The sequence below is a fragment of the Antedon bifida genome, chromosome 5 (assembly GCF_963402885.1).
Source record: "Antedon bifida chromosome 5, ecAntBifi1.1, whole genome shotgun sequence".
In the NCBI taxonomy this organism is placed as follows: domain Eukaryota; kingdom Metazoa; phylum Echinodermata; class Crinoidea; order Comatulida; family Antedonidae; genus Antedon; species Antedon bifida.
Window position 1 is genome coordinate 26,299,451 of NC_136230.1, and position 27,807 is coordinate 26,327,257.

The 27,807-nt window shown below is 33.2% G+C and overlaps 3 protein-coding genes across 5 annotated transcripts in view; 1 reads left to right on the forward strand and 2 right to left on the reverse strand.

Moving 5' to 3' along the window:
* Positions 1-3,907, forward strand: part of LOC144842763 (serine/threonine-protein kinase mig-15-like) — a 39,211-nt gene extending 35,304 nt beyond the window's left edge. For all 3 annotated transcript variants that reach the window (XM_078699288.1, XM_078699289.1, XM_078699290.1), the window contains one exon: positions 97-3,907. In XM_078699288.1, coding sequence (XP_078555414.1) covers positions 97-174 — 78 coding nt within the window. In that variant the 3' untranslated portion in view covers positions 175-3,907. The remainder of the gene's footprint in view (positions 1-96) is intronic.
* A 1,911-nt stretch (positions 3,908-5,818) lies between these two features.
* On the reverse strand, positions 5,819-18,459 carry LOC144843460 (uncharacterized). Its single transcript, XM_078700245.1, has 26 exons — positions 18,280-18,459; positions 16,859-17,236; positions 16,488-16,736; positions 15,755-15,889; positions 15,527-15,667; positions 14,975-15,106; positions 14,410-14,550; positions 13,373-13,690; positions 13,197-13,264; positions 12,798-13,047; positions 12,144-12,425; positions 11,864-11,930; positions 11,460-11,769; positions 11,116-11,193; positions 10,716-10,752; positions 10,267-10,364; positions 9,824-9,946; positions 9,039-9,202; positions 8,686-8,821; positions 8,247-8,378; positions 8,074-8,161; positions 7,863-7,930; positions 7,491-7,745; positions 7,199-7,347; positions 6,565-6,700; positions 5,819-6,449 (listed from the first exon to the last, which is right to left on the reverse strand). The coding sequence occupies exons 1-26, from the start codon at positions 18,362-18,364 to the stop codon at positions 6,384-6,386; spliced, it is 4,086 nt and encodes a 1,361-aa protein (XP_078556371.1). The 5' UTR covers positions 18,365-18,459; the 3' UTR covers positions 5,819-6,383.
* Positions 18,460-19,122: 663 nt separating this feature from the next.
* LOC144843461 (uncharacterized) lies at positions 19,123-25,457 on the reverse strand. Its single transcript, XM_078700246.1, has 11 exons — positions 25,080-25,457; positions 24,543-24,677; positions 24,302-24,448; positions 23,773-23,904; positions 23,297-23,374; positions 22,207-22,518; positions 21,914-21,981; positions 21,402-21,678; positions 20,738-21,043; positions 20,027-20,108; positions 19,123-19,936 (listed from the first exon to the last, which is right to left on the reverse strand). The coding sequence occupies exons 1-11, from the start codon at positions 25,315-25,317 to the stop codon at positions 19,123-19,125; spliced, it is 2,589 nt and encodes an 862-aa protein (XP_078556372.1). The 5' UTR covers positions 25,318-25,457.
* Positions 25,458-27,807: the final 2,350 nt, after the last annotated feature.

Sequence of the window (27,807 nt, forward strand, 5' to 3'; positions counted from 1 at the left end):
TGACCGCTTGACCACTGGACTTGATCCAAGCAAAGTATTTTTTTAGGCCAAACTTTAGTTTGCTGATATTGTACAATTTTTTTTTTCTATATTCAGGTATTCTTTGCTTCCATCCGGCCTGCAAACTCACAAGTCTATTTCTTAACATTACGAGCTGGAATGGGAAATTGGTGAGGTAGCCGTATAAATGACGAAGGGCCAAGCCAGTGTATCAAAGATCAAAGATTGTCTGTATCTAAGTTAATCAACTTAGCTACAGGGTGCTATATGAGGTTTATTTTGAGTTGTTAAGAACAAATTTGTGTTAGCGTGTCCTGCATAACCATCTTCTACAGCTCATCGAGTAATAGTCAAAATCTTGCTCAAAATATCTGTTTTCCATGTCTTGTTTTTAGAAAGCATTTTAAAAAGCAAAACAAAACTATTTTAGACGTTGGGGGAGTTTTTTTAAGAAAGTTGACTATTGACTGTATGATGGCATTATACTTAGATTATTGTCATTTGTTTAACTAAAAATAATTGTCAAGTTTTTTAATATTTGCGCCCAACAGTATACAGTATGCAATTAGTTGGGTTAAATACAATTTTGTAACTCTGAATCTATTTGTACTGAAGAATGAATGTTATATTGTTGGTTAGCTTTCAGGTTGGCTAAAACTGACCACTTATGACCTATGCATCTATGTGTCATCGGTCGTCGAGCAATAAACTGACAAAGAAAGTTCCAACTGTCCCAACATGCATGCAATGGCTTGACATGACCTAAATGCAAATCTCCTTAATATAAACAGCTTTATTTTGTGGGTCAAAATGAGGTATATTATCATAGTTTTGTGTTATATTGAATAAGTGCACGTCTATCTTTTATTAAATATCTGCTGGCCAGTGGCGTAACGGCTATGAGCTCTCACTGGCTAAACCCATGGGCCATGGAACTTATGGGGGCCCCTGAGCAGTGCCCGGAGGAAGAAAGACATTAAAATATTTCGAAAATGCCAAAAATGCCCGAGACCTCCAGCATTAGAGAGCCACTCTGCGTTACGCCACTGCTGCTGTCAGAATCGTTTACTAATTGTTAATTTCAGTAGAAATGGGTTCATACAAAAGTTGATTCATTTTATTCTGTTTTTAATGCCTAAAAATGTACAGTTTTTACCCTGTAACTTTTGTTTTGTAAATAATTGTTATTTTCAACATGGCAACATGTGGCATATTTAGACCAATCATAATTCGTAATATTGCTGAAACATATTTTTGGTGAAACTTGATAATTATGGTTTTTTTATGTTGTGGAATTACACATAAAATAATGATATTCACTATAATATCCAAAGCTAATTTTGAGATTGATAAAAATTTGTAAATTTGTATCGATTCATCCCTGTTTTAATAAATAGTCTTCCTTGAGGTATAGTAAATAATTGTTATTTTGAAGGTCTAATTTTGATAGCAATTAATATTCACATTAATTATATTGCATTTAATCATAAGAACTTGTACACTAGCACAAGACGTATTTGTTTTGATGGTAACTCATTTGAACAACTCTTGTGAATATTATGAATTGTATCAATGTTTATAAAATGTGTTTGCTCTGTGATCGATACATTGGTTTATTTTTTGTGGGAGTTACTGATCGATTGATCGATTAATTATTGATAAATCGATTTATTTGCTGATAGATCAATTTATTAATTGATCGATTGATTTATCGATAGACTGATTATTTATCGATACTGATAGATCGATTGAATATTTATCGATACTTATAGATCGATTAGTAATTGATCGATTGATTTATTGATTGATCGATTGATTAGTTATCGATTGATTATTTATTGATTGATTTATTGATCGATTTATTATTCCTCGATCGACTTATTTGCTATCGATTGATTTAGTGAACGATTGATTGATTTACTTTACGTATTGATATGTTTGATCAATTGCATGATCAAATCAGGAAATAATCAAAAACCGTTTAGATAAGTAATAACAAACATCTTAAAAGGGTTTTTTGTAAATTTTATATATAAAAGAGATACAATTTCCCTGTAGTCATACCGCTTCCATTTTTGCAACTAAATTGTAAGCTGAACCCCCAGCCATCTCCAAACCTTCTTCTCTATACTTAATATTTGGTTATTCAATGTGATTATAATAATATTCTCAGAGATAAAATAGCGGCTTTGATGAATTTAAACAGTAATTTATACATTGTTCTATATGCACCGATATTTCTCCAAAATCTGTTTTATTTTGTAATTTTATTATGTGCCATTTTATAAACCATATTTTGGATATTATTTTATTAGCCAATTTTATCTTGGTTTAGAATATTTTAATTAGAAATAATCATACATTGTTATTGGTTGATCAAGTGATCGATAGATTGATCAAGTGATGGATTATTGATTGATTGATTATTTATGAGTGTGATCGAATAATGGGAATTACCGACTATGTATTTGACTATAATAATCGTACAAACAGTTAATGACCGATTTATTGACTAAGAATCGATCGAATACCGTAGTTATTGACCAATTTATTGACTAAAAGTCGATCGAATAGTTATTGAACACTTTATTGACTCTCGGAATCGATCGAATAGTTATTAAACGACTTATTGACTCTCGAAATCGATCGAATAGTTATTGAACACTTTATTGACTCCCGGAATCGATCGAATAGTTATTGAACGACTATTGACTATCGAAATCGATCGAATAGTTATTGAACGACTTATTGACTATCGAAATCGATCGAATAGTTATTGAACACTTTATTGACTATCGAAATCGATCGAATAGTTATTGAACACTTTATTGACTCCCGGAATCGATTGAATAGTTAAATATTTTCTACACATTTGGGCATCAGTCGTACCATTTTGAAGATATCCGTGTAAAAAAAAACATTTTCGCATGGTTAAAAAAAGTAAATAGAGGCTGTGTAAATTTTATGGAATCGTAGCAGTACAATGTATATGGTTAGATACCCTGTTTTGCATTGATATAGAAATGCGTTGTAAATAAACAAAATAAAAACTGTTAGGCTATGTATAACGAATTATTACAGATTCTAAAATTTTACTGGTTACCATTGTAATTAAAAATAATACTTTTTATTAACAATAAGATTAACTATTGTAATAAAATTATTATTTTATTATTGACAATATAAATTTATTATTATTATTATTGTTTCATATTATGTGCCGTATTGATACATTTTATTTATTTTATTATAAATATTGATTGACTTGATATCAGCCTAAACAGTATGTAATGTATTTTTTTAAATGTTAGTATGAACATTTTTAGTATAAAGAGAATCGTGAGTTTACGCAAGTTTATTTATTTCTTTTTAAAATGAGTTTTAGACATTTTGTAAAACGAACATTTGAGTTGTCTGTAACACATTTTAAAAACCATTTACCCGTTATTTTCGTTGGTGATGCCACGAAAAAGAGTCACATTTTAGCGCATGCGTGCAAAAGTTACACGTGACTATTACGCGCGTCTTAAATTGTTTGTGGTGTCTTAAGTATTTTGTTTAATTTATTTTTTTTATACACTCATGCAACGTTATAACCTTCACAAACCGATTGTCTGCCAACTACGTCTGGTTTTATAGGCTATTATTGCCCACAACGTGCAATTTAATTTTTTTTTTTAATGGTAAAATGCTATTTGTTTTCAGTTTTGTTAATATTATATATATAGGTTGTATAGTAAAGTTTTAAAATAAACTTGTCTTTCGATTATATAGTATAATTAATGTAATTATGCAAATTAGTCAGTCATTAATGAGCATTTATGTTATTTTGTATTAGCCACGTTAATCATTTTTTTTAGTTATGGACACGAAGTATGTAAAATTAAAAATATATACACCACTGATAGTTCAGCTTACGTTTTGTTTTATTACTGTCTATTTGTCTCTAAAACGCGGAGAAAATAAAATGTAGCAAAGCAAATATTTTATAAACTAATAGTTTTTATTTGACTGTCTTTCACAAGCTTTGCTTTTGTTTCTTTTTATTTCCCCTCTTAGTTACTTACATTATTGTACTTTATTATGAGTTTTACAAGAGAAATAAATGTTGCTACTGGCTTGACGCGCTTAAGCGTTGTTCCCACTAGGACGCAACGCAATGACGTTGACGCAACGCAAGCTAGTTGACCAATGACAAACGACAGTTCGAATAATCCATCGTTTGTTATTTGGTCAATTCACTTGTGCATACATCTTTGCGTTGCGTCCTAGTGGGAACCAAGCTTTATGAAGGTATAACTCGGATTGTGTGCAGGTGACGCGTCAGAGCCAACAATACAACAATATTTCCATTCAATTTAAAAGAGAACCAATGAAAATATATGTTCAGTAAGTTTAAACATTTAAATACGTTACGTCAGTCTTTCTTGTTGCAAGAATGTATTGGAACTATCAATATTTAAATACGTTACGTTGGTATGTGTTGCTCAATGGTATGCGAGCAGGTGTTGAATTTTCTCCGTTAAAGAAGTAGCTGTTTCTCTGTCTTATCATGGAGGTAGTCTTATATACAATAAGAAAGATTCATATAAAATGTTTTTGATTATTATTACGGGAATGTATTGATTTAAGAAATGATTTTAAACGGTTGTCGCATAGTTGTTGTGGAAATCTTGTTGTTCTTTTTCCAATTGCGAGATATAGGAACTATCCACATTTAAATACGTTACGTCGGTGTGTGTTGCTCAATGGTATATTAGCAGGCGTTGGATTTTCTCCGTTAAAGAAGTATTTGTTTCTCTGTCTTATACACAATAATGACGATTGATTGTTTTTGATTATTATTACGGGAATTTATTAACTTAAGACATGTTTTTAAACTGTTGTCACGAATAGTTGTTGTGGAAATTGTTGTCGCTCTTCTTGCTTGCGAGATGTAGGAATTTTCAACATTTAAAATACGTTACGTCAATGTGTATCTCAATGGAATGTGTACATGGCCTGCGTTGAATTTTCGCCGTTAAAGAAATTGTTCTTTCATATGCCTTATTTATACACAATGGAGATTGCTATAAAATGCCTTGGAATAATACGGGAATGCTTTGTGAAATATAGGTGTTCATTATCAAGGATACATAAGGTTAGTGTTAAAGCAAATTACTATTTATTTTTTATAGATTTAAGGTTAAATATAAGATTTGTTTACGTCTATGAGCGCTCACTGGCTAAAGCCAGGGCCCCGGAGCGTATTGTGGTTCCAGAGGAAAAAACAGGCATTAAATATGTCGAAAAAGACTAAAAAATACCCGGGGCCTCCTCTGTTGGACACTTATGGTTCCTAAACCAGGGGCCTCAGGCCTAGCCTCTACGTTATGCCCTTAATCTGTGATTTGTATGTATCACTATTTATCTCTATCCCAATCATGTTAGTTAAGGCCGCCATGTTTGTTTCATGTTTTAGATTTAACCACTAAAGTTGGATAATGGCGAAATTAATTACGAACACGCATTCGTTTTTACACACATTGTCTAGTTTAAAGTAACATTTAGGCATAGTGCTTTTGTTTTGATAGCTCAAACAGGTCGGTGCCTTTTTAGATTTTTGCTTCGATTCTTGAATTCATCCATCGTGAATGCATGTAGTGTTTCACAGAGTATGTTTAGTAAAAATGTCTGTGGTTCAGAATCGTTTGATTGAGACGTTCTGTTACCTAATCACGCATGCGCAAAATAAAAAATTAAGAAAAAAAAAAAAAGAAACCGTTTGTAGGAGCTATAATTTTCAAATATTATGTTTATTATTATCAATGCCTATTATACACAATATGGCTATATCAAAAAAAATTACTTTTACTAATTCAATACTACAATTTTGGAATAAAATAAAACATCAATTACTGTAGCCTATATGCTGTATCTTGGTGCCATAGTATATTAGTCCTTTTCGGCGTCTATATACACTATTTGAAGATCATCAGACCATCTTTTTAAATCTTTGTATACTCTACTAACCCACTGATTTATTCAATCCCCAGTAACTGAAAATATTTTGTCTTAGGCAATTCTTCTCAGTAAATGTGATATACTATTTTAAAACATGTGAGCACATATGTCACTTCTAGAGCCTAGTATCTTAAACATTCCTTAAGCTAGAGTTTTTGTCGATTCATTAACCAAAGTTTTTTTTTTGGTAACTAGATTCCATCTCGAGTATAGGCATGTTTTATTTTCGGACGTTGAATCGCCGTCATTTTTCCCATCGTTGGATCCCCACTACATTATGTATATTAATCAATTATTAATTAATTAGTAATTTAGTAGAACTACAGCAAAATTTACAATTTAGAACGCTCCATCGCTTTGAACAGCAATTGTATTTAAATTTATTTTAGTTCCTGGTATGTTTTTAGATAACACAGGGCTGTATCGTAGCAAAAGTTGTACTGGACCTAGAATACAAACAAAAACACAATAATTTAGATGGTAATTTATACAAACAATTTTGCAATAACAACATGTCAGAAAGTATTATCTTACAGACTTTAGATGAAGAACAAAATTTACCTCGGAGTCCACCATAGTAGGACATGCTGACCTCAGTGCTTTAAGTGTTTGAAATACATCCACTACCTTGTCATCTTGCATTTTCTGAATCACTGAATACACTAGGCAGAATAATCCAGATCTACCAACACCGTCTCTGAACAAGGAGAGATACAGTCCATAAGTTTTTTTTTCTAAAAAAAAACACTAGCATCTAAAACAACATCCAATAACAGTAAAACAACTGCTATTGCTCACGTTGTCTAGTTTTCGTTGAAATAATATATACAAATAATTAAGAAATAAATAATAAGAAAGACATTGCTTACCGCGGCGTTTCAGGCCTATATATATGTCTAAACAACTAACCAACATCATTGCTCTTTCACTTCAGTTTGTTTATACCCATGCATACATTATAAAAATAAACTTAGGATGAATTAGTGTTATCCGAACACTTTGCAATTTCTTTCTGGCTATTTTACTTAGTAATAGTATCGTGTTGATTTAGGTTTTTGTTTTTTTTATATCTTTATTGAGATGTAACACCTTATTTTCTTTGTCAGTAATTTGCTGTTGGATCTATGAAAATAAAACTGAACTAACATCGTTTCAGATACTAATTGATATTCCTCTTTATTTTGGTTATACCTACCTGCAATGAACAGTGATTGGTGATGACGTAACGTTTGATCGCTGCTTTATTGTCATAATAAATTTAACAAATGCATCAACTTCGGGAACAGGTTCGTGTATTGGCCATTGGTTAACCTCATACAGAATGATTCGTCGTTCTGCTTTAGCCTTAAAGAAAATATAACTAGTATTATTTAATTATTTGTACCGGTATATAGTGAACCGCCATCACCTCTAATGAGTCAATACAATATAAATCTAAAATTTAGCTTTCATTGCTGATGATGACATAAACACAAATTTAAAACAACCTTTTCTATAATGATTTTTGTCTTGGTCAAAAAATCGTACTGATGCGTTGATTTGATAGTGACCGTAAATTCACCAAATGTTCGTCTTTGTTTGATCTTATTTGGGAGGTACACTGCACTCGTCAGATCTTCCATCTCATTTAGTTGTACAATGACGTCAGATTTATAGTCAAATATCAAACGCCAGAAATCGACACTAGTGTCATCAGCCAATGGGGTCCGCGTAACGATATAAACACGATTTTTCTTGCAATGCTAAGAAATAAAATGAGTAAAAAGCAGGACAGTTATTACGCAATCTATGAATATTGTAAGAGAACATATTTTGTATCATTTGAAGCGTAATAAAAGATATCTTGGTCATGTAGTTACCGTAATAAACGAAGCGTTAACATAATCATCATCACTGTCAACTTCTGTACTGAAGCAATCGTTTGTTACTAAAACATGAACATACTTATTAGTAAACACGATCAGAGATCTTATATCACCTCTTGTTATTACTGTTTATATATATATATATATATATTTATTTTTAGCATCTAGGCCTACTTTCCAAAAAACATAGATTTATTTAACTTACAAAACAAAACATCTTGAGATTTGTTTCCATCTTGTCGTATGTGTCCATGTGACGTAAGACAATCACGTGGAAACAAGCTGTTTAAAGTCTAATTAAAAACAATGTCCAATAATTAAGTTATTTTGTTTTATTTATTTATTTTTTTTATTTAGATGAATTTAAATTATTATTACCTTTAGTTGGTATTCAAAAACTGTTTTCAATTTGTGGTTTTGTATTATTTTTTGTATGTCACCCACGGGAATCACAGTCTGCCCACAGAACCACTCTTCAAGTAGAACTGCATAGATAAATGCATACTGCTCCTATAATACGAAAGAAAGATTACCATTTCCGTGTTTTTTAAATTAAATTCATATAGATAGATATCGGAAAACAAAACGAATGTACAATAATCAATAATGTGACAAAAAGCACGAAAAGACAAAAAAAGTTTTAAAAAGTTTTAAAATACCAGAAAACACAATACAAAATAAACATATAATGTAAAAAGAACATTGAAGCTGAAAGAAAAAACGTTGAATTTCATTAATTTCTTTAATTAATAGCAAAAGTTAAAATAAAAAGTTGAAAAATAGCATAATATAATGCAATGTAAAGAAATAAAAAAACCTTTGTTTGAACTGTTTGGATACATTTCTGTCTCATGCTTCGTACAAAATTGAACACATCTACTTTCATTTCTTTTTCTGACATATCCAACATGGCTGCTATAGCTATCATGGTTCCACTTCTACCGGCTCCTGAACTATTTGACATAAATTAATACGTACGTTATTGTATCTGTCATTCAGTTATAGATTTCCTTAAGTGTATACAATTAACATTTTTATGACATTGTAAATAGAACGTCTGGTCTTCTTTACATGCCAAGAGGTTTAGCCTGCCCCAACTGAAATTTGGCACCTTTTTACAAAATATTGGAAGATCTACAAAAACTTGTAAATGCGATTTTATCTACATACCTGTGTACGATGACTGGTCCACTTTCTGTACCAACATTCAGTTGAGTTTTCCTAAACTGTTTGATGAAATCAAGCAGGTGCGGGACTGTGCGGGTAACACTTTTGTCTGACCATTCAGTAAAATGATACTGATACACATTATGGATCACATCATCTTCTCCAACCTTTGAGAGAAGCAACTTTTTAATAGATGCTTCCCGGAACGCGAAAATCGCTTCCGGTGACAGCACTCTTTGGCTCAATAATTCCTTAAATAATTGATTGCTACGTGAATAAATCCTCTCGTTAAGAAACCTAAGATTACTACGTCTTGTTCTGCTTTCATTGGAAAATTGAATCACATTTGCTTAGTATTTTAATGAGTTCATATTGTCTAATAACTTTCCAATCTTTTATGCTAAAGGTAGGTCTATTAGTTGTTTTAGTTTGTAATTGTAGTTTTGCGTCAGGGAGTTGAGTAATTTGATGTTTTTGCCCTACTCTGACGTAATTTGTACTTTATACTAAGTACATTTGAGAATACTTGCGAAAAAATTCGCAAGTAGTTCTCGGGTGGGACTCGAACCCACGACCTCCAGATCACTAGCCTGGCGTTCATAGCTCTAGACCACCGAGCTTGCGCTGATGGCTAGTGGTTAGATTCGAGCCCAAGTAAGCAGCGGGTACTGCATTAACAGGATTGTAATTGTAGTTTTGCGTCAGGGAGTTGAGCAATTGTTTTAGTTTAGTATTCGGATGTGTCAAGTTAATTATTCGTACTAACCTCTAGGTAAAATTATTCTTACCTGTTGAATTTTGAAGTTTCGGAGGACATAGTACCTGTAATCAGTTTCTTTGACGTTTGTTAAAAGAAGATTTCCTAACTCTTTAGAATGGCCTAAGTCTGGCCAATACTTTTTGCACTGTTGCTGTAATACAAACAGATAATTTAAAAACTGTTATAATGCATTTAATCAAATTAAAAAGCTAAAATTAATAACTTCGACACTGGGGCCAACTAGGTAGGCTCATCTCCAACTAGCAATCGTGTTCGATAAGATCAGTTTTATTGATTATCTGTAATGTTAGACTGACAGTCCTATATTGCCAATCGTGTTGTTCTTTAGCAAAATCCATACTGATGTTGATATGAAAGGTTTAGGTCTATTTGTTGGAATATTGTTGTTATAGTGTAATTGTGTTCAGGAATAGTGTTGGGGTACTGTTCTGGTAACAAAATATAACCTGCCTGTTTTCCTTCAATAAGATTTGTAATCATGATGACAATTCTAGACTTCTCATTCCAGATCAGTCTCCACATATCGTTGATTGAATCAAATGTAGGCCCTACATACCGTGATATAAAATGAATGTGAAGTCCATGTTATCATTCTGAACCATATTAACAGATAATAATTTTATTATTTTAGGTTAGGTCTAGTTCAACACCAATTCACTTCCATACAATGCTACACATTTTGAAACAAAATGGATCATAACATCACAATCATCAGCTCGCATAACTAATACAAATAATGTATGTTATTGACATTAATTATAAATTAATTCAGACCCGTAGAGTCTTAAGTATTTGTTATTGCCTTTTAAAAATATTATGGTCGGACATATTTTTGAAATGACGTGGTATGTATGTGTCGCTTGTTGAAATATGACAATCAAGATAAACATAGTGTTTACCGTCGCATGCAATAAATTCGCGTGGTGTACACCATCCCTACAAGAAAAACAAAATATTGTTATTGTATACAAACTGCTTCTCTAAAACATTGTGTGAAGTATTTGATTGATAAATTACACAGAATTTCACATTCTGCACATTCTACACATAGAACCAATGTAGCGTTGTCCCATATCATAGAAATACATCCGATACATTAGATTTTGTGCATGATGGCTGCCAGTCTTACATCACCACTAAATTAAATAATTACAATGCAATAAATAGAACATTACGTTAACATCAGACAATTTTGAACCATGTCACCACAATATGCCACTGAAAGAAATAAAGTTAGGTAATCGATTTATTGAGCAAACAATTATATCTTCTCAACTACGCCTTCATAAAGCAACTTACATCTACATACGAGGCATTTATATTTTCCGATCCAGGAACAGTATCAAGCTTGTTGTCATCAAACTCCTGTTGGGATTCCTAAAATAATATGAATGGAAATATTACTGAGGATACGATGAATCATGACATTTTACTCCTGTCGTAGTTGTGTACTCGTTGACAGATTTGATTCAAAACAAAATTATTATATCTCGTCACATCTACATAAAGATCAATTCAATCAGATGAAGGAGGCACTTTAAGGAAGAGATTTGGCTTGGATCCAAAAATTAATTTCTTTATATCGTTCGTTAGTAACAACAACCAAAATATACTGTAGAAAGTTATAACATAACGTAGCGTACCTTAAATTCTTTCTCAAAACCATTTTCAATGCTTAATTGGCGCATCATCACATATTCATGTAACTTTGATACCTTAATTGTGTTGTAATCAATGTCTGCGTTGTAATACAGAGGTTCAGGTTCCCGTTGCGGTACAAGGTCAGTATCTATGTAGATGTGATTTTCGACAGCAGGACCATTTTGAAAATGATCTTTAATAACATGCTGTTCATATTTTGTAGACACATTTTGATAATCTGTATCTATGTTTAATGTGTTTAAATCCGATTGATTAGTTGAAGAAATTGTTTCTTTTTTCGAAATAGTTCGTCTAACAGAAAAAAAAAGTAAATGGACTTTTAATAGTTAGTTTTAAATAATGTAGGCCTACTTTCAATTGTAGTGAATTTAGAGTAATACACTACCGTTTAAGAATCATCAAGATAATAGCAACAACGATAAATGGAACAAGCAGTAAAAGCCATGCTAAACCTGAAAAATATAACATTGCAACAACCTTTATTAAAACACGGTGTGTACAGCACAATATGAACGCGTCCTTTACAAAGGACAATTTTGTAATTTTACAAGAAAAAGAAATTCTTTTTTAAACAATACTACATTTCACTTTTTGTATCATTTTCCAACATCCGAGTCATCCGCTACATAGAATTTGGGAAAATATGATTTTGGCATTAGTCCTACCGAATGACCGGTTACAATTTGTTCCAAACATAAATATATTTGTGTCAGGTGTCCCATGAACGTTTAAGTATGACGCTAATACTGTGAAGGTATATTCTATACATGACTCTATTCCTTCGTCAAATACAACTTCAGTTTCTGTTGTGTTTCCTTGTTGAAATAATCCATCACCTGACAGTTCGTAATGGTAGGTCACATGATAGTCACATGTAGAAGCATTCCATTTGATAAGCAATGATCCATTTCCAAATGAAGTGCTTTTTATTGATGGGTGTGATGGCACTAAAGAAAAATTAAATTAAATAAGTATTGAAAATTAAATAGCGAACTTTCTAGTTAAATGTAAACCAGTGTAGTCATGCAATGTTTTGCTTTTAGTTTTGTATTTGTTTTCTTTCCTGAAGACAGACAGTCGGATTAGGCCTAATATTTGTAAAAATAAAAACATTGTGAGCTTAAATTGAACAAAATGAAAATCCCCCGCTGGTGGCACTGTTACAAAATATTTATCAGCTTTTTAAGCTTTACAGATAGGCTTACACTAACCTATCCCCAGCGTTATAATAACAATTAGAATCATATTAGCCTACTGAATGCGCTGTGTGTATCGTTCAGTTCCCAATTATTAGAAATCTCCTAAATTTGAATAATTACCATTTATACCCGATGGCGCTGTTTGTACCGCTATATTTTCTCCCCAATTACCAGCAATCTCCATGTTATTAACAACTCGAGCGTATGCGACATAATCGGTACAACTTGACAATCCTGATAGTTCAACTTCTAATTGAGTACTACTTGATATGTTGACTATATCTTGTACGTTTCCATCTATGTCCGAGTATTGCACTTGATATCGGAGAATTGAGTTGCATTGTATTCGATCATACTCACTAGAAACTGGCTGAAGATAATATAAAGACTTATTTAATTAGGCGTAGTTTGTTATTTAATATAATAATTGTTTGAAATAAAATAAGATGAGTAGACACGAAAGGATTACAGCAAACCTTTTGGGATACAGGTAAATGCATAAACAGACTATAGACTTACCTTTAAACTTAAAACGACGTGGTATTCTGCATTAGCTTTCAATTCTATCCCAGGTTCTTCCAAAGGTTCTATATTATGTCAAACAGATAACAGATTTTAATTATAATACACATACACTCCATTGTTGATGCTTATAATGGTTATAACATTCATTAGATTCACTATACATAACTGACCTGAACAGATTGTGATTGTTGTTCCAAGTGCACTTCTTGGTCCATCTACCTCAATACCCCCAACCATCCTCGAAAATTGAGAGTAGAATTGATATTGCATATTTGGAGTGAGATTATCAATAACAATAAATAAATGGTTATCCGGTTTAATTATCGATATAAATGAATCCATCTGAGATGATTTAGGCCTATATGACAACTTTCGATTTGTAATTGTTCCTGTTCCAAAGTTTTCACCAAGAACCCAAGTGACGTCAAACGTTAGAGTGGTTGCTGCCTGGTTTACAATATTTGGCGGTTCAGAACGATACGGTAATGCTAATTTTTGTAACAAATAACAAAATAGAGTTATGTTTACTAGTTTTAAATTATTCGAATAACGGAAGGCGTCATTTTTAAAATTGAGCGCAAAATTGGTGCAGTTTATAAGTCTCTGTATGCGGGAATTTCACTGGTAATATTGAATATTGTATGTTCTGTTTAAACTGTACGGGTTATTGAAATGTGGAATCTTATCGTGATTAGGTTTTCATCAGCATGGTAGGGTTTGACCTTTCTATATCCAGTTGATATTAATTATTTTTTTTTTTTGTATTCGGTTAGTAGAAAACAGTATTAAAAATAAAGATTCCTCCAATTATAAATATTGCTTTGGACATGCAAGCAATGATAGGTTCTTAAGACTTTTTTTGTTTCAGGTCCTTTCCTGTTTAAAGCAATATTACTCGCTATACTCATTTGTTAATTTGTTTGTAGTATGTTTCAAGAAGATAATTTTTGTGTGTGTTTTTTTCTTTTTGGGGTATTCACACACATGTAATCTTTCTTTTCATTTTGTATATGACATAACATGAAGAATTAAGTCATTAACATTAAAATAGTAAAATAAAAATTGAAATTACATATAGATAGATATATAGGATTTTTAGTAGTCAGTGGGTCAGTGAACATTTTTTTAACCAAAGACGTTATTTTTAAGTAGGCCTACGTCTAGAGCATGTTTTTTTCCTGCTAAATAAATGAACGTGCATGCCAACCTGTGCTGCATGTTGGTCCGTACCAAGCCTCATGGCATCCATTAGAACACCTTCCATCTCGTGTACAATCTGCAGAATCTTTGCAATGACATGGAAAATTACATAAATCACCAAAAAATCCAGACGAACAAAGTATAGGTTCTATAAAAAAATGATTTGCACAAAAATACATTGTTTTTATATAATGCTATATAATTCATATTGTTTGATTGGACGATTGCGGGTCACAATAGCGAGTGTGCAATAGACTTGGACCAAGTCTGTATTTTATTGTCTTTTTTATGTCATTCCACACGTCGTCGTTTTGATTTTTGTCTGAAGTATGAAACGCCACATGTGCAAAAATATTTATCTTTTTACTAGTATTAAGACAAAACTCCGTCTGGAGCCCAGACTAGTCGTGCAATAATACGTACTGTTAAACGATCGCGTACTAAAAGTAATGGTATTTAAAAAAATCATGCACGAAACAAAAGTATGTTTAAACAGTTGTTTTACGGGAACACATCGATTGAAGGTAAAAATTCATATTACTGTAAAAACAAAACGTAAAATCCATTCATACCTAAACACATATTACCAGTGTAACCTGACGAGCATGTTGAGCCGGAAGTACATCCTTTATGTGGATTACAATCGACAATGTCACAATGACATGTTTGACGACAATCCGCTCCGTAGAATCCAGCCTCGCAAACTTAACAAAAACAGGTTATCATGTTGTACATCGAATACCCGGCCTATTTTTTTATTTTTTTTTTTGAGTGACAAATTATGTTTTATCAATATATCTAAAATTGTTTAATGTTTTTGGTTCTAAGAATTAGCCCACCAGTTAATTGGTTTCTTGTCTTGTCATTAAGGTATGATTGTTAATCTATCTTTATTGTCTAACATTTCTGACATGTGTACATTCACCAATAATCTATTATTTTACAACTTGTTTTCAATATTCTATTCTCCTACTATCTATTAGTCCACGAAGCAAAACAAAAGACATTTAACTCATACTTTCACTTTTAAAATAATATAGAGAAACAGGGATGACTATTAATAATAATTAAAATATGGTGTACTATAGCATTGACCTAATTATGGTAATAAAAACGTAAGTAACCTTTTTTACAATCGTTTCCTCCAAAACCATTGATGCACGTACAGCCAACTGGGTCCGGTGGACACAACAGAGCTCCTTTGCAATTTCCACCAGTAGCACACACAACGTTGCAGTCACGACCCAAGTTGTTATTTTCACAACCTATCGCAAATAGAGCACATGACATTATATTCAAAACCATGTAAATTATTTACACCATACAGTATATTATAATAATTAAATGATTACCGTTTTTGCAAGTATCGCCTTTAAATCCTGCTGGACAAATACAGACACCCGTCTTATCGCCACACACTCCGCCATTATAACATACTGGACAGTCCATTTCACAGTCTGGGGGATTCCATTTTGATGAGGAACAAGCTAATACATTGAATAATAAGTAGGTATAAAGAATAACATAAATCATGATTCATAAATCATAATTATATATACCATAAATCTGAATTGGAATAAGGACACAAATGTTATAACATAATTAGCTTACATTTCTGAATGTGACCATGCCCTAAATTTGTCTTACTTTGACAGTCTATATCGTGCCTGCTTACCTGGATAAACCCAACATTAGCCCTTTTCCACGAAGTGCGAAACAATTATGAAAAGAAGAATTTTGCGGTAGCTCATCTCCATGATAAATGGGGCAGTCCGTTATAGCGCCCTCTCGTGGGACCACTCCCACGTAATACTGTAACCTTCCACACTAATCCTGCTTTTTATTTAATTATTTATGTTGAATTGTAAACAGTGTACAGAAACAGAAAGTTGTCGTAATGAGAATTTTTTTATTTAGAAAGACACGGGGTTATTTGACCAGTATTTTTTAAATCTAACTCTTCACAAATTGAAATTGTTTACAGACCATGTGTTTTCATGTGTTTTCCAATTCCCTATACTAAAATCGTTATTATTATATTTATATTAACATTTATAATAAATGAATGAACAGTTCGCAACCTACCTCTGACAATAAGTCTCATGATGCCACGGTTATCATCCGGGCTATCACCTGTATAACATTCATATACGCCATCATCTTTCATCCGTATGTTATCGATCACAGCAGAAGTACTACCCCTCAGATTGTGTATTTCATCACCGTAATTATGTCTCCAACGTAAATCGTTAAGATCACTTCCTTTACTGAGATTGATAGTGACAGACTCTCCAATACTGACTGTTATCGTTCTATACTCCATTGCAATAGTGGCTGTGAAATAGTAATATTAAAGCATTAGCAATGTTGTGTAATCAATCTCCTATGAATAAATGCATTTGAATCGATAGCAAAATATAGGCCTCTAAGCAAAATTACATTATATGCCTACTCACCAGTAGAGGATCCTAAGACAATTGCGGTGTTGGCGACTTCTCTACCTTTCTTTGCTTCAAATGAAAATACACCAACTCTCTGGTATCGTAATTTAGAAACGCCAAGAAACGTAAGATCGCTATGTATTTGGTATATAATTCGGCTTCCTGTGTTAAATATATTGCCGTCTGGCATACCTTTATATTTCACATCACCAGTATTATTACCCGAATACTCGGTATCGTCCCAAGTCAGGTTACTCTTCCCAGGAATAGTCTTGTATAGTATTCCGACGGATAAATCTCTGATATCACTATCGTTTTGAAGTGCGTATCCTCGAAACCAGGCCCTCCTTTGCGACCATGGGCTACCCGAATATAGTGTTACATCCAATGGATCTAAAGAGTATGGAAAATATTTATATAAAAAATAATAATAACGTACAGTTATTCTCAGCTTACAACATTAATCCTTCAGTCTGTCATAACAGAATCTGAGTAATGTATGCTTTTGTTTGAAAGCTTTCTTCTGAATATTAACGTAGAGCTTAATAATCTCTTCATTCTTTATTCAATAATAAAAACATTAAAAATGTACATGTCTTCCAGAACAAATGCAGGAATAATATGGTACTCATTTAAACACAAAAACACACTAAACAATAAAATAATAGTTGAAAACATTATTAGCTGAGTAGGGAACAGTTCTCCACATTATGCCTAGAATTCCAATATATACCAATAAACACATTTTTAGTCGCGTGCAAACGCGTCTCTATAGCTCACTATGTCGGTCGGTAGGTCGGTCAGTCGGTCGGTCGGTAGGTAAACACTAATTCAAATTTACACACGCCACTGCAGCCAAGTATTATGGCCTTGTTTTTCTTAGTGAAGGACAGAATTTCATTTTATTGATTTTAAAAATCTACGCGTAGGAGTCCAGTCTCCTACTACCTATCTCCACACATATTAACTTATATGAGAAGGCTCTAGTAGGAAATTAGGGTTCCACCCCTGAGGTACAATTAAAAATAATAAATACAAATAAAAGTATGTCTTACCGGATCAGGTTGTTAATGTTTTCAAGCATGTCCTATGGGTTACTTTTGACCCATTTAGTTGACATGTTGGATTTAACAAAATAAACATTTTTTGCCATTTCTTAGGAAGCAGAGGTCGTAGAAATATGATTATTTATTAAAGTACTCACAGTACGTATGTTTGTGTATACGATTTAATGGCAGTTTCTCGCGCAAAATGACCTTGCTTTTAAATGGGGTCCATATCTCAATAACCGATATACATTGAATTTAACAATTTACTCTCAAATTGTATATATATATATATACAAAGCTTGGCCAAACTGACAGCAAAAATGGTATTTTTTACACATGACATAATTGTACGATTATATTTATTATTATTTTAACCGTTTAGCTTACCTGCTGAAGATTCTAAGGGACAGCCAAAACAGATAATTACTATAACCAAGTAACACAAGTTTGACAAATATTTAATGAAAAGCATTTTCAATTTCCTCCTAAGTTCATTTTCAAAAACCAGTATGCTTAGCAGTCCAAGAGTTGTTCACGTAGAATGAAACACGTACAGTTTTGACAAAGAACAATCGATCCGCAATCTACGTTTACGTTATTATATTCAAATAATAATATTATTACAAATCTACGAAACTGAAAGAAAATTATCGCTGAAATGGAACGATATTTGGACTCATTAATCTCATCATAAGTTCAGGACTGTGATAGACACAATGAAACTGAAAACGAAGAGTTGCATTATATCACACGGACATGTCTTGATTGACTGCTACTGGTAATGATAATTATAGATAAAATATGCTTATTATATAAATAAATAGTTATTTTAGTTAGTAAACAACGAAACCTACAGAGTAGGCATACTGCATTCCGAATAGGTTTGTTTGCTTTCCATGCTTGCGAATTTTGATGGGCAAAAACGATATATCGTATCTTGTATGAGGCGCAAAGTGTACATTTTTATTTATAATGAATTATTTAACAATACAGTATAATTTGTTTTTGTCATATCATCATCATCATATTATAATGGGTAATAATAAACAGCTTATTGCGTTTCATTTAGATTCCCTTGGAGTCACATTTAAGCTCTGTTTACACTATACAACTAGACAAAAACAAAAAGTGTGATGTGCACAAATATTGCAGTGATATGTCATAGTGTTCATATGGACACATCACGTTTTCTTGTCACATAATGTGTGATAGTGTAGACAGAGCTTAATTTTAGCTTAAAAGTCCAATCACAAAGCCTACATTGTTTTCTAGTTCAGTGGGAGAAGTGGCAACGGGATTAATATTGTTATATTCAATTTGATTGTCCAATTTGGTGTCGTCATAGACAAGATCCGGTTCAGGCTTTGGTAAGCCTACATTGTTTTCTAGTTCAGTGGGAGAAGTGGCAACGGGATTAATATTGTTATATTCAATTTGATTGTCCAATTCGGTGTCGTCATAGACAAGATCCGGTTCAGGCTTTGATACAGTGTTTTCGAGTCCAGTAGGAGAAGTGGCAACATGCTTAATGTTGTTATATTTAATTTGATTGTCCAATTCGGTGTCGTCATAGACAAGATCCGGTTTAGGCTTTGGCTCTGTGTATACGGGTTCAGCAACGGAAGTGGCAACATTAGACTTAACATTTTTATATTCAATTTGATTTGCTATTTCGGTGACATTACATACAGGACCCCGTTGAGGTCTTGGTTCTGCATATATGTGTTCAGTATTGGAATTGGTAAAATTAGACTTACTATTTTTATATTCAATTTGATTTTCTATTTCGGTGACATTACACACAGAACCCCGTTGAGGCTTTGGTTCTGCATATATGTCTTCAGTATTTGAATTGGTAACATTAGACTTACTATCTTTATACTCATTTTGATTTTCCAATTCATAGACATGATCAGATTCATGGGTAGAATTAGGAATTCTATACTGATATTTATAGTCCAATTCGGTGATATCATAAACAGTATATGGTCCCGGCTCCGATTTTGTTGGTTCCGCAGAAGAACTGGGTCTCGTGTGTCCAAACCTAAAGGGAAAGATAGTTACACGATGACTTTTTTTCATAAGCGTATATTTTGAATTCTAGTAACTTTATAGGAGTGATACTGTACGTTACCGTTTAAATATTGTCAACATTATACCAGCTGTGAAAACTGCAGATATTAGTGAGCCAATCACAACACGTATTATTACGTAGCCTGCAAAATAATATTAAACGCAACATTTTATACTTGTTACAATTTGGATAGTTTGTTATGCTTGACGACTTGCACATTTCTTGACGTATCTAAAATATACAGCTTTCAGCCATACAAGTCATTTATTTTGGAAAAAACCTTGTTTAAAATAGATACATATTAAAGCCCCATTCCCTACGTTTTTTAGATATAATTTAAGGTCACAATAAATTTAATGTAAAAATAAATACTATATGGTCCTATTTGGACGTTTTTTTAGATATAATTTAAGGTCACAATAAATTTAATGTAAAAATAAATACTATATGGTCCTATTTGGATAATTTATTTCGTCTTTAAAAAGAATTTAGGTTAAAAATGTGAAAAATAAGTTGATTCTGGTAATTTAAGCGGGGTATAAATCCCAACATGCATTGCGCGCGGATTGATATTTTTGTTTTTCTTTTGTGATTCACCCACTTTCGATCGATCGTGAAGGCCAAAACAATTGGAAGAATCGTAACTTTCCAGCGAACATATCGGGTTTCCTCTAATTTGTATTAACGGATTCTGGCAAAAACAGAAAGACTATTAATGCAGAAAATTATAATAATCAACAGAAATCCGATTAAGAAATAGATTTTACAAACCTTGATTCTTCTGGTCTGATATTTCTGAAGGTTTACAATCGGTGCCAAACATAACTTCCTTTGATTCAGAAGTTCCGTTAACGTTTAAATATGATGCCAATACTGTGAATGTATATGCTTTGCAAGACTCAATTTCTTCGCTAAATACAACTTCAGTTTCTGTTGTAGTCCCTTGCTGAAATATTCCATCACCTGACAGTTCATAATGGTATGTCACCTGATAATACGAGATGTCACACGTGGCAGCTTTCCATTTCATCAGCAAGTGTGTTCCATTTCCAAACAAATCACTTTTTATTGATGGAGCTTAAACAATTAATACAAAATAAAATCATTTTCATTAATATTAAAATAAATACAGTTTAGAATAAAACAAGTTTGCTTCTTCTGCTTTCTGCTACTCTTTGTCAAATGTTATTTTGGTTAGCTATAGACAGTAGGTTATTTTCTGCAGTCTGTTCTGGAGAGAATTTACATAAATACATCAACACTATTTTAGAAGAAAATGTTCTGTTTTGTAGTTAACCACTGCAATGTGCGAGTTATTTGTACCCACTTAACCTAATTTAATAATTGAATAACCAAATATGTTTTTTTTTTGCCCAGGGAAGAGTGACATTTTCCTGGTTTGCCGCAACGCACTTTGCACGCCGTTATCGCCTACCTGAAGGCGGTGTTCGTATCGTTAAGTTCTGTCCCCAATTACCAGCAATCTCGAAATTATTAACAACTCGAGCGTTGAAGATATAATCAGTACAACTTGACAATCCTGATAGTTCAACTTCTAATTGAGTACTACTTGTTGTGTTGACTACATCTTGTATATTTCTATCTATGTCCGAGTATTGCACTTGATATCGAAGAATATAGTCGCATCGGATTCGATTAGGAGCGCTGGAAACTGGCTGGATACAAAAGAAGACTTCTTTTAATGTGATGGCCTAGATAAACCGGATTAGATAAATCATTATTTAATCCATGGATAAACTAAATGCTAATGATCTTGGCAACCTATGCGATAGTTCTTGAGAAAGTGATGAGCATAATTTTGTTTTGGGACATGTAACGAAAAACGTATTACACGTCATAATAGATAGTTATATTTTATTTATGACTACAGGACATTTACAGGAAATGTATGACAATTAACAACAAGTGAATAATATAATATTATACCTTTAAGCCCAAGATGACGTAGTTTTCACCATTATATTCCAATTCTATCTCAGGTTCGTCCAAAGGTTCTATAATTTTATAAAACAGTTGATTTATATATTGGACATATAGTATTCAAGCATTATTATATATACGTTTTTAGTCGCGTGGACGCGACTCTATAGTTCACTATGTCGGTCGGTCGGTCGGTCGGTCTGGTGTCACTATGCGTTTTAGCACGCGACTTATGGCTGTTGGCCTTGTTCACATTCACTGAGTGTAGGCCTCTACAATGTGATTGTTTAGAAAGTTACCTGAACAGATGGTATTGGTTGTTCCGATTGTACTTCTTGGTCCATCTACCTCAATACCACCAACCATCCTCGAAAATTGAGAGTAGAATTGATATTGCGTATTTGGGATGAGATCATCAATAACAAGAAATGCATCATCATCTGGTTCAGTTACTGATATAAATGAATCCATTTGCGACGATTTATATGCAAGCTTCCGATTTTCAATTGTTCCTGTTCCATAGTTTTCACCGAGAATCCAAGTGACGTCAAACTTTAGGGTAGTTGCTGTCTGATTTACAACGGTTGGTGGTTCAGAGCTGTACGGCAATGCTAGTTATTAGGACAAATATAGCAATTTAGTAGGCCTATATACTGTATTTATTAACGGTGAAATGAAAGAGTTGTTTAACCTTTAGGCCTACTCCTGATTCAATCCTAGACAACAATCCAGAAAACGGAATTAGATGATAGGTGAATTGCGATAGTCCGCAGTAGAATTATAATTAGGCGGTCGTGTTTATTAAACCACGATGAATATAGGCCATTGTTGTAAGTAAAAATGACATTTTTAAATATGGCCAAAAGGTAGATAAAGAAACACAATTTAGGCATAATTCATTAAATGACCAGTGATAAGTAGCGTTTGGTGACAAAACATACAGGGAATTTCCATGAATTCTGCGGGTTTTTTCTTTACATAACCGAATTTAATTTAGTGTTCCACGATTTGCCTTTGATTGTTGTCCATGCGTCGCCTGAAGTAACATCCGGGAAAAGGCGATGACGAGGATCTTGATGTTCGAATATTGTCCTATCTTTTTTTTGTTTTCCTTGTTTTTTCAAGCACAAAAGCAAAATCATTCTTTTCCTTTTTAGGCTAATTTAAATGATAGTTAATTTGGTCTTACTGTTTTAATTTTATTGAAGAAGGCTAGTAAATATTATTGAGATAAGCCTACTGCTAATTTGTAAATGGTTTATTTTGATTCAGTAGTAGTCATTGGGGTATGCCTATTCCAATTATTTTCTAAATAAATTATTTTGGAATGTTAGGGTATATGGTTTTGTTTATAAGTTAAATTAAATTAAATCAAACATATGCTGTTACCTATGCTGCACTTAGATCCAGCCCAAGCCTCGTGACATCCATTAGCACAACTTCCATCTCGATTACAATCTTCAGAATCTTTGCAGTGACATGGAAAGTTACACAAAACACCGAAGAATCCAAATGGACAGAATAATGGTTCTTTACGTATCCAAAATAAATGAATAGGCCTAATTAATGTTTGTTAAAGTATAAGTATAAGCTGCTTAATTTGTAATGTAAAGTTTGTACAGCAATAGCCCTAGCGTTTATACATTGATGATCCAAATTAGAATGTAGCGTTCTTTATTGATCTACTATTCTTTTTTTGCGTGACCCACCCCCACCCAATTAAATAGTATCTAAAGTGTAGTGGAGTTCAAAATGATTATATTATTGTTTGAACTATTTTTTTATTTTAGTGTACTGCAGTACGTCGATGGTTTCGTAAGGTATAAACATTCCTAAAATATTATACATTATTATAATTATCATACCCAGACACGAACTGCCAGTGTAGTTTGAGAAGCATTCTGACCCGGAAGTACATCCTTTATGTGGATTACAGTCGATATTGTCACAGTGGCATCTTTGACGACAATCCGCTCCATAGAAACCAGCTTCGCATACTAAAAAAATTATTTGTTTATCGTGAACATTTCACTCACGAGTCGCCATTATTCCCTGTTATTTGTGAAAAGAGCAGAAACTACTGAATTGACATTTTTTACTCTCGTGAACCTAGGTGACCTTTGAGTCAGATATTTAAATATTTGGGAGCATACCAAGTAATAACTTTGTAGTCAATCATCAAATATAGTTGATTGAATAGTTTTGTTAGAATCGGACCGAAATCGCTTCTTGTTGACTACTTTGACCCAATGATCTTTTGAGGGTCACACCATTTATTGTATAATAACTTTGTAGTCTATTATCCAGTTGAAGAAGTATACTTTCAATTTAATAAACATTATAAATACGAGATAAGATGGAATAGAAAATAGAAGGAAATAATAATATAATGACCTGTATTACAATCGCTTCCTCCAAAACCATCACTACACGTACAGCCAACTGGATCAGGTGGACAGAAAAGCAACCCACCGCAATTCGCACCACGTTTACTGCTACACACATTAAGGCAGTCACGTCCCCAGTTGTTATTTCCACACCCTAATTAGAAAATAACGCACATGAAACTACATTGAAATTATCATGTTTACAAGCTGTTTAGGCCTACATGTATTTTACCTTAGTTATTTCTTACCGTGTTTGCAATCAGCACCTTTAAATCCTGCTGGACAAATACAGACACCCGTCTTATCGTCACAAATTCCACCATTGTAACATACGGGACAGTTGTCTTCACATTCTGGAGGATTCCATTTTGGCAAGGGACAAGCTAGTAAATTGATAGTACAATTTAAAATATATAGCATCGTGGCAACATTTGGGTCGTGGACACTAAACTCTCGGTGGCCGCTTTTCTCAGCCAGGTTTATATTATAAGTATTCAGAAGAAAATTATAAACTACCACAATCTAGAACGCCAATATGACACACGTTTCTCCTACAAGTGTAATATTTTATACCTTTTTAAATGGTTTTGTTTATTAATTATATTATATGTAGGTTGCGTAACATGCATATTTGCGGGATATGTTTTTATATTTGTGATTCTTTTAACATTTTTGCAGTATGTACAGCATCAAATCACCGCCAACAACTACAGCCCAACTTGCATAGACATAATCATTATCAAGATAAATAATAATTTGATAATAAATAGAAATGTAAAACCTACCTCTGACAATAAGTCTCATGATGCCATGGTTACCATCCGGGCTATCACCTGTATAACATTCATATACGCCATCATCTTTTCTTCGTATGTTTTCGATCACAGCAGACGTATTACCCCTCAGAGTGCCAATTTCTTCGCCGTAATTGTGTCTCCAACGTAAATCGTTAAGATCACCACCTTTACTAAGATTGATAGTGATAGACTCTCCAATACCGACGGTTAACGTTCTGTACTCCATAGCAATAGTGGCTGTGAAATTGTCATCATAAACAGTATCATTGTTTAAAGTAATCTCATGGAATAAATAAATAAACAATAATAATTTAAATCAACGAAAATAGTAGGCCTAGATATTACTTATATCTGAACTCGTCCCACGGCGAGTTGGTAATCATGGCGGACACCTAAATCCGTTTTCCATAAACAAAAATGACATTACTTACCAAAACTGGAAGTCAAGATAATTGCTGATCTGGTGACTACTCCATCTTTTTTTGCTTCTAATGAAAATACACCAACTCTGTGTGTAGTCTCGTATACAACACCTAGAAACGTGAAATCGTTATGTATTCGAAACAACATTTTGCTTATACTTGAGTCAAATATTTTATCGTCTGGCATATCTATCCGATGTTCACGGCCAACATCACCGCTGTATGCAGTGTCATTCCAAGTTAGGTTATACCTGCCAGCAATATTCTTGTATAATATTCCAATTGATATATCTGTTGTACTGTCGTCTTTAAGAGTATATCCGCGAAACCAATTATCAGAAGATGTCGCCAATGGTTTTCCGGTTAAAAATGTTACATCCAATGGACCTTTAAATAAATAAATATTTAAAATTATTTGTATCTATACTTACAATTTGTTTAGTTGTTTGATTACTTGAAAAATAACAGAACAAGTAAAATTAATTACTTAGTCTGCACATTATTTTTAGTCGCGTGGACGCGACTCTATAGTTCACTATGTCGGTCGGTTGGTCTGTCTGTCTGTCTGTCTGTCTGTCTGTCTGTCTGTCTGTCTGTCTGTCTGTCTGTCTGTCGGTCCGGTATCACTATGCATTGTAGCACGCGACTTAATGGCTGTTGGCCTTGTTATCTGATGAGCCACTATTGGCGCCAAATCTCAAATGCAAAGACAACTATTTTTCAACATTTGACATTATTCGCAAGAATTGATTACTACTACTGCTACTGCTACTGTTGCTACTGCTACTGCTACTACTGCTGCTGTTGCTACTGTTACTGCTACTGCTGCTACTGTTGCTACTGCTACTGCTGCTGCTACTGCTGCTACTACTGCTGCTGCTACTGCTTCTGCTGCCGCTGCTGCTACTGCTGCTACTGCTGTTGTCACTGCTGCTACTGCTGTTGCCACTGCTGCTACTGCTGTTGCCACTGCTGCTACTGCTGTTGCCACTTCTGCTACTGCTGCTCTACTACTACCACCCTATATGAGATTAAGCATATACCTGAAGATTCTGATGAACAGCTAAAACAAATAATTACTAGAATAACCAGATACCAAACATAGTTAACAAACGACATTTCGACCACCAGTTCCAATCCTATGTTCAGTTAGGCCTCAACATTCAGTATGACTAGCAGTCTTCAAAGAGTCGTCTTTTATATATCAGCACTGAATCATTAAACATTCGCGATTTTACCTAACTTTGCACCTAAATACTAATAATAACGTAATAAAGGCTACGTCAAACGGATTTAACACCATACGTTATAAAACGATATTTTTCTTGGCTGCAGGGGTCTGTTTCTATAGAAAATCTTCAAAGAACGGTACATTTTGAGACTGTTCTTGTTGATTGGTTGTAGACAAGGATCACATTGTACCCATTTTTACGCCTTATTTGGGGTTTTTTAAAAAACTATTTTTGGGGAGGGGTTGATTTTGTTATGTTGTTTTAAAGGCTTATTTCTATAAGAAAGAAAAATACCATTAGTTTTTGAAATACCGCTTTATATCCGTTAGTTCCCTTTATAGAAACGTGCTTATGAAGAATGTTTTTATTGTTGTAGCACCAAATGTGAGTGGATCGAGAATCTTTCCCAACCTCTGTAATCAGTTTGTATAATGTACAGTTTTAAAAATAATATACCTCTCCAAATTATGAGTATTTCTTCAACTGTTGATTGAAGTTATTGTACGGTGTCAAACTGAACCGAATAAATCATACAAAGTGAATACGTATATGTGTTGTTATTCCGGAGGTTTGACCTATTAGATGTTGTAATTTGGTTTCCATTTCATATTGATTTCTGACGTGACGCCAAAATACAGTAGGCCTAACAGACAGAAGTACTCTTATTATTATACGGTAATTGCGACAGCCGGCAAAAGGATATCTGTGCCAATAACAAAGTACAGTAGTTTAAGGTGTTGACTTTTCAATAAGATTATTATCAACTCCGTGACAATGTTAATTACTACAGGGAAACTCTTGTATAAACATTTAGTGATCTATTTGTTAATTTTGTGTTTTATTTCCCTATACATTGCACGTGATTAGGTTGAATATATAAACTGAATGTTGGTGTAATGGAGAAATATACGTGGGCAAATGTTTTCTGAATTTAATTAACTGAACTCAGACGGTATTCTTTCTATACAATTGATAATAAATAGTTACTTTATAAAGAAATAATAAGAATAATTAATGCTTTTGAAATATTTTTTGTTTTGTTTAACCACCACCCCTCTCACA

Coding starts and splice junctions, on each gene's coding strand:
- LOC144843460 (XM_078700245.1), bottom strand. CDS start 18,364: ATGCTTTTCATTAAATATTTGTCAAACTTGTGTTACTTGGTTATAGTA. Junction 17,237..18,279: donor TCCCTTAGAATCTTCAGCAG/GTAAGCTAAACG, acceptor CATACTCTTTAG/ATCCATTGGATGTAACACTA. Junction 7,348..7,490: donor CAAAAATCATTATAGAAAAG/GTTGTTTTAAAT, acceptor ATTTTCTTTAAG/GCTAAAGCAGAACGACGAAT.
- LOC144843461 (XM_078700246.1), bottom strand. CDS start 25,317: ATGGAGTACAGAACGTTAACCGTCGGTATTGGAGAGTCTATCACTATC. Junction 21,982..22,206: donor AACCAATACCATCTGTTCAG/GTAACTTTCTAA, acceptor ATAAAATTATAG/AACCTTTGGACGAACCTGAG. Junction 20,109..20,737: donor ATCAGACCAGAAGAATCAAG/GTTTGTAAAATC, acceptor ATTATTTTGCAG/GCTACGTAATAATACGTGTT.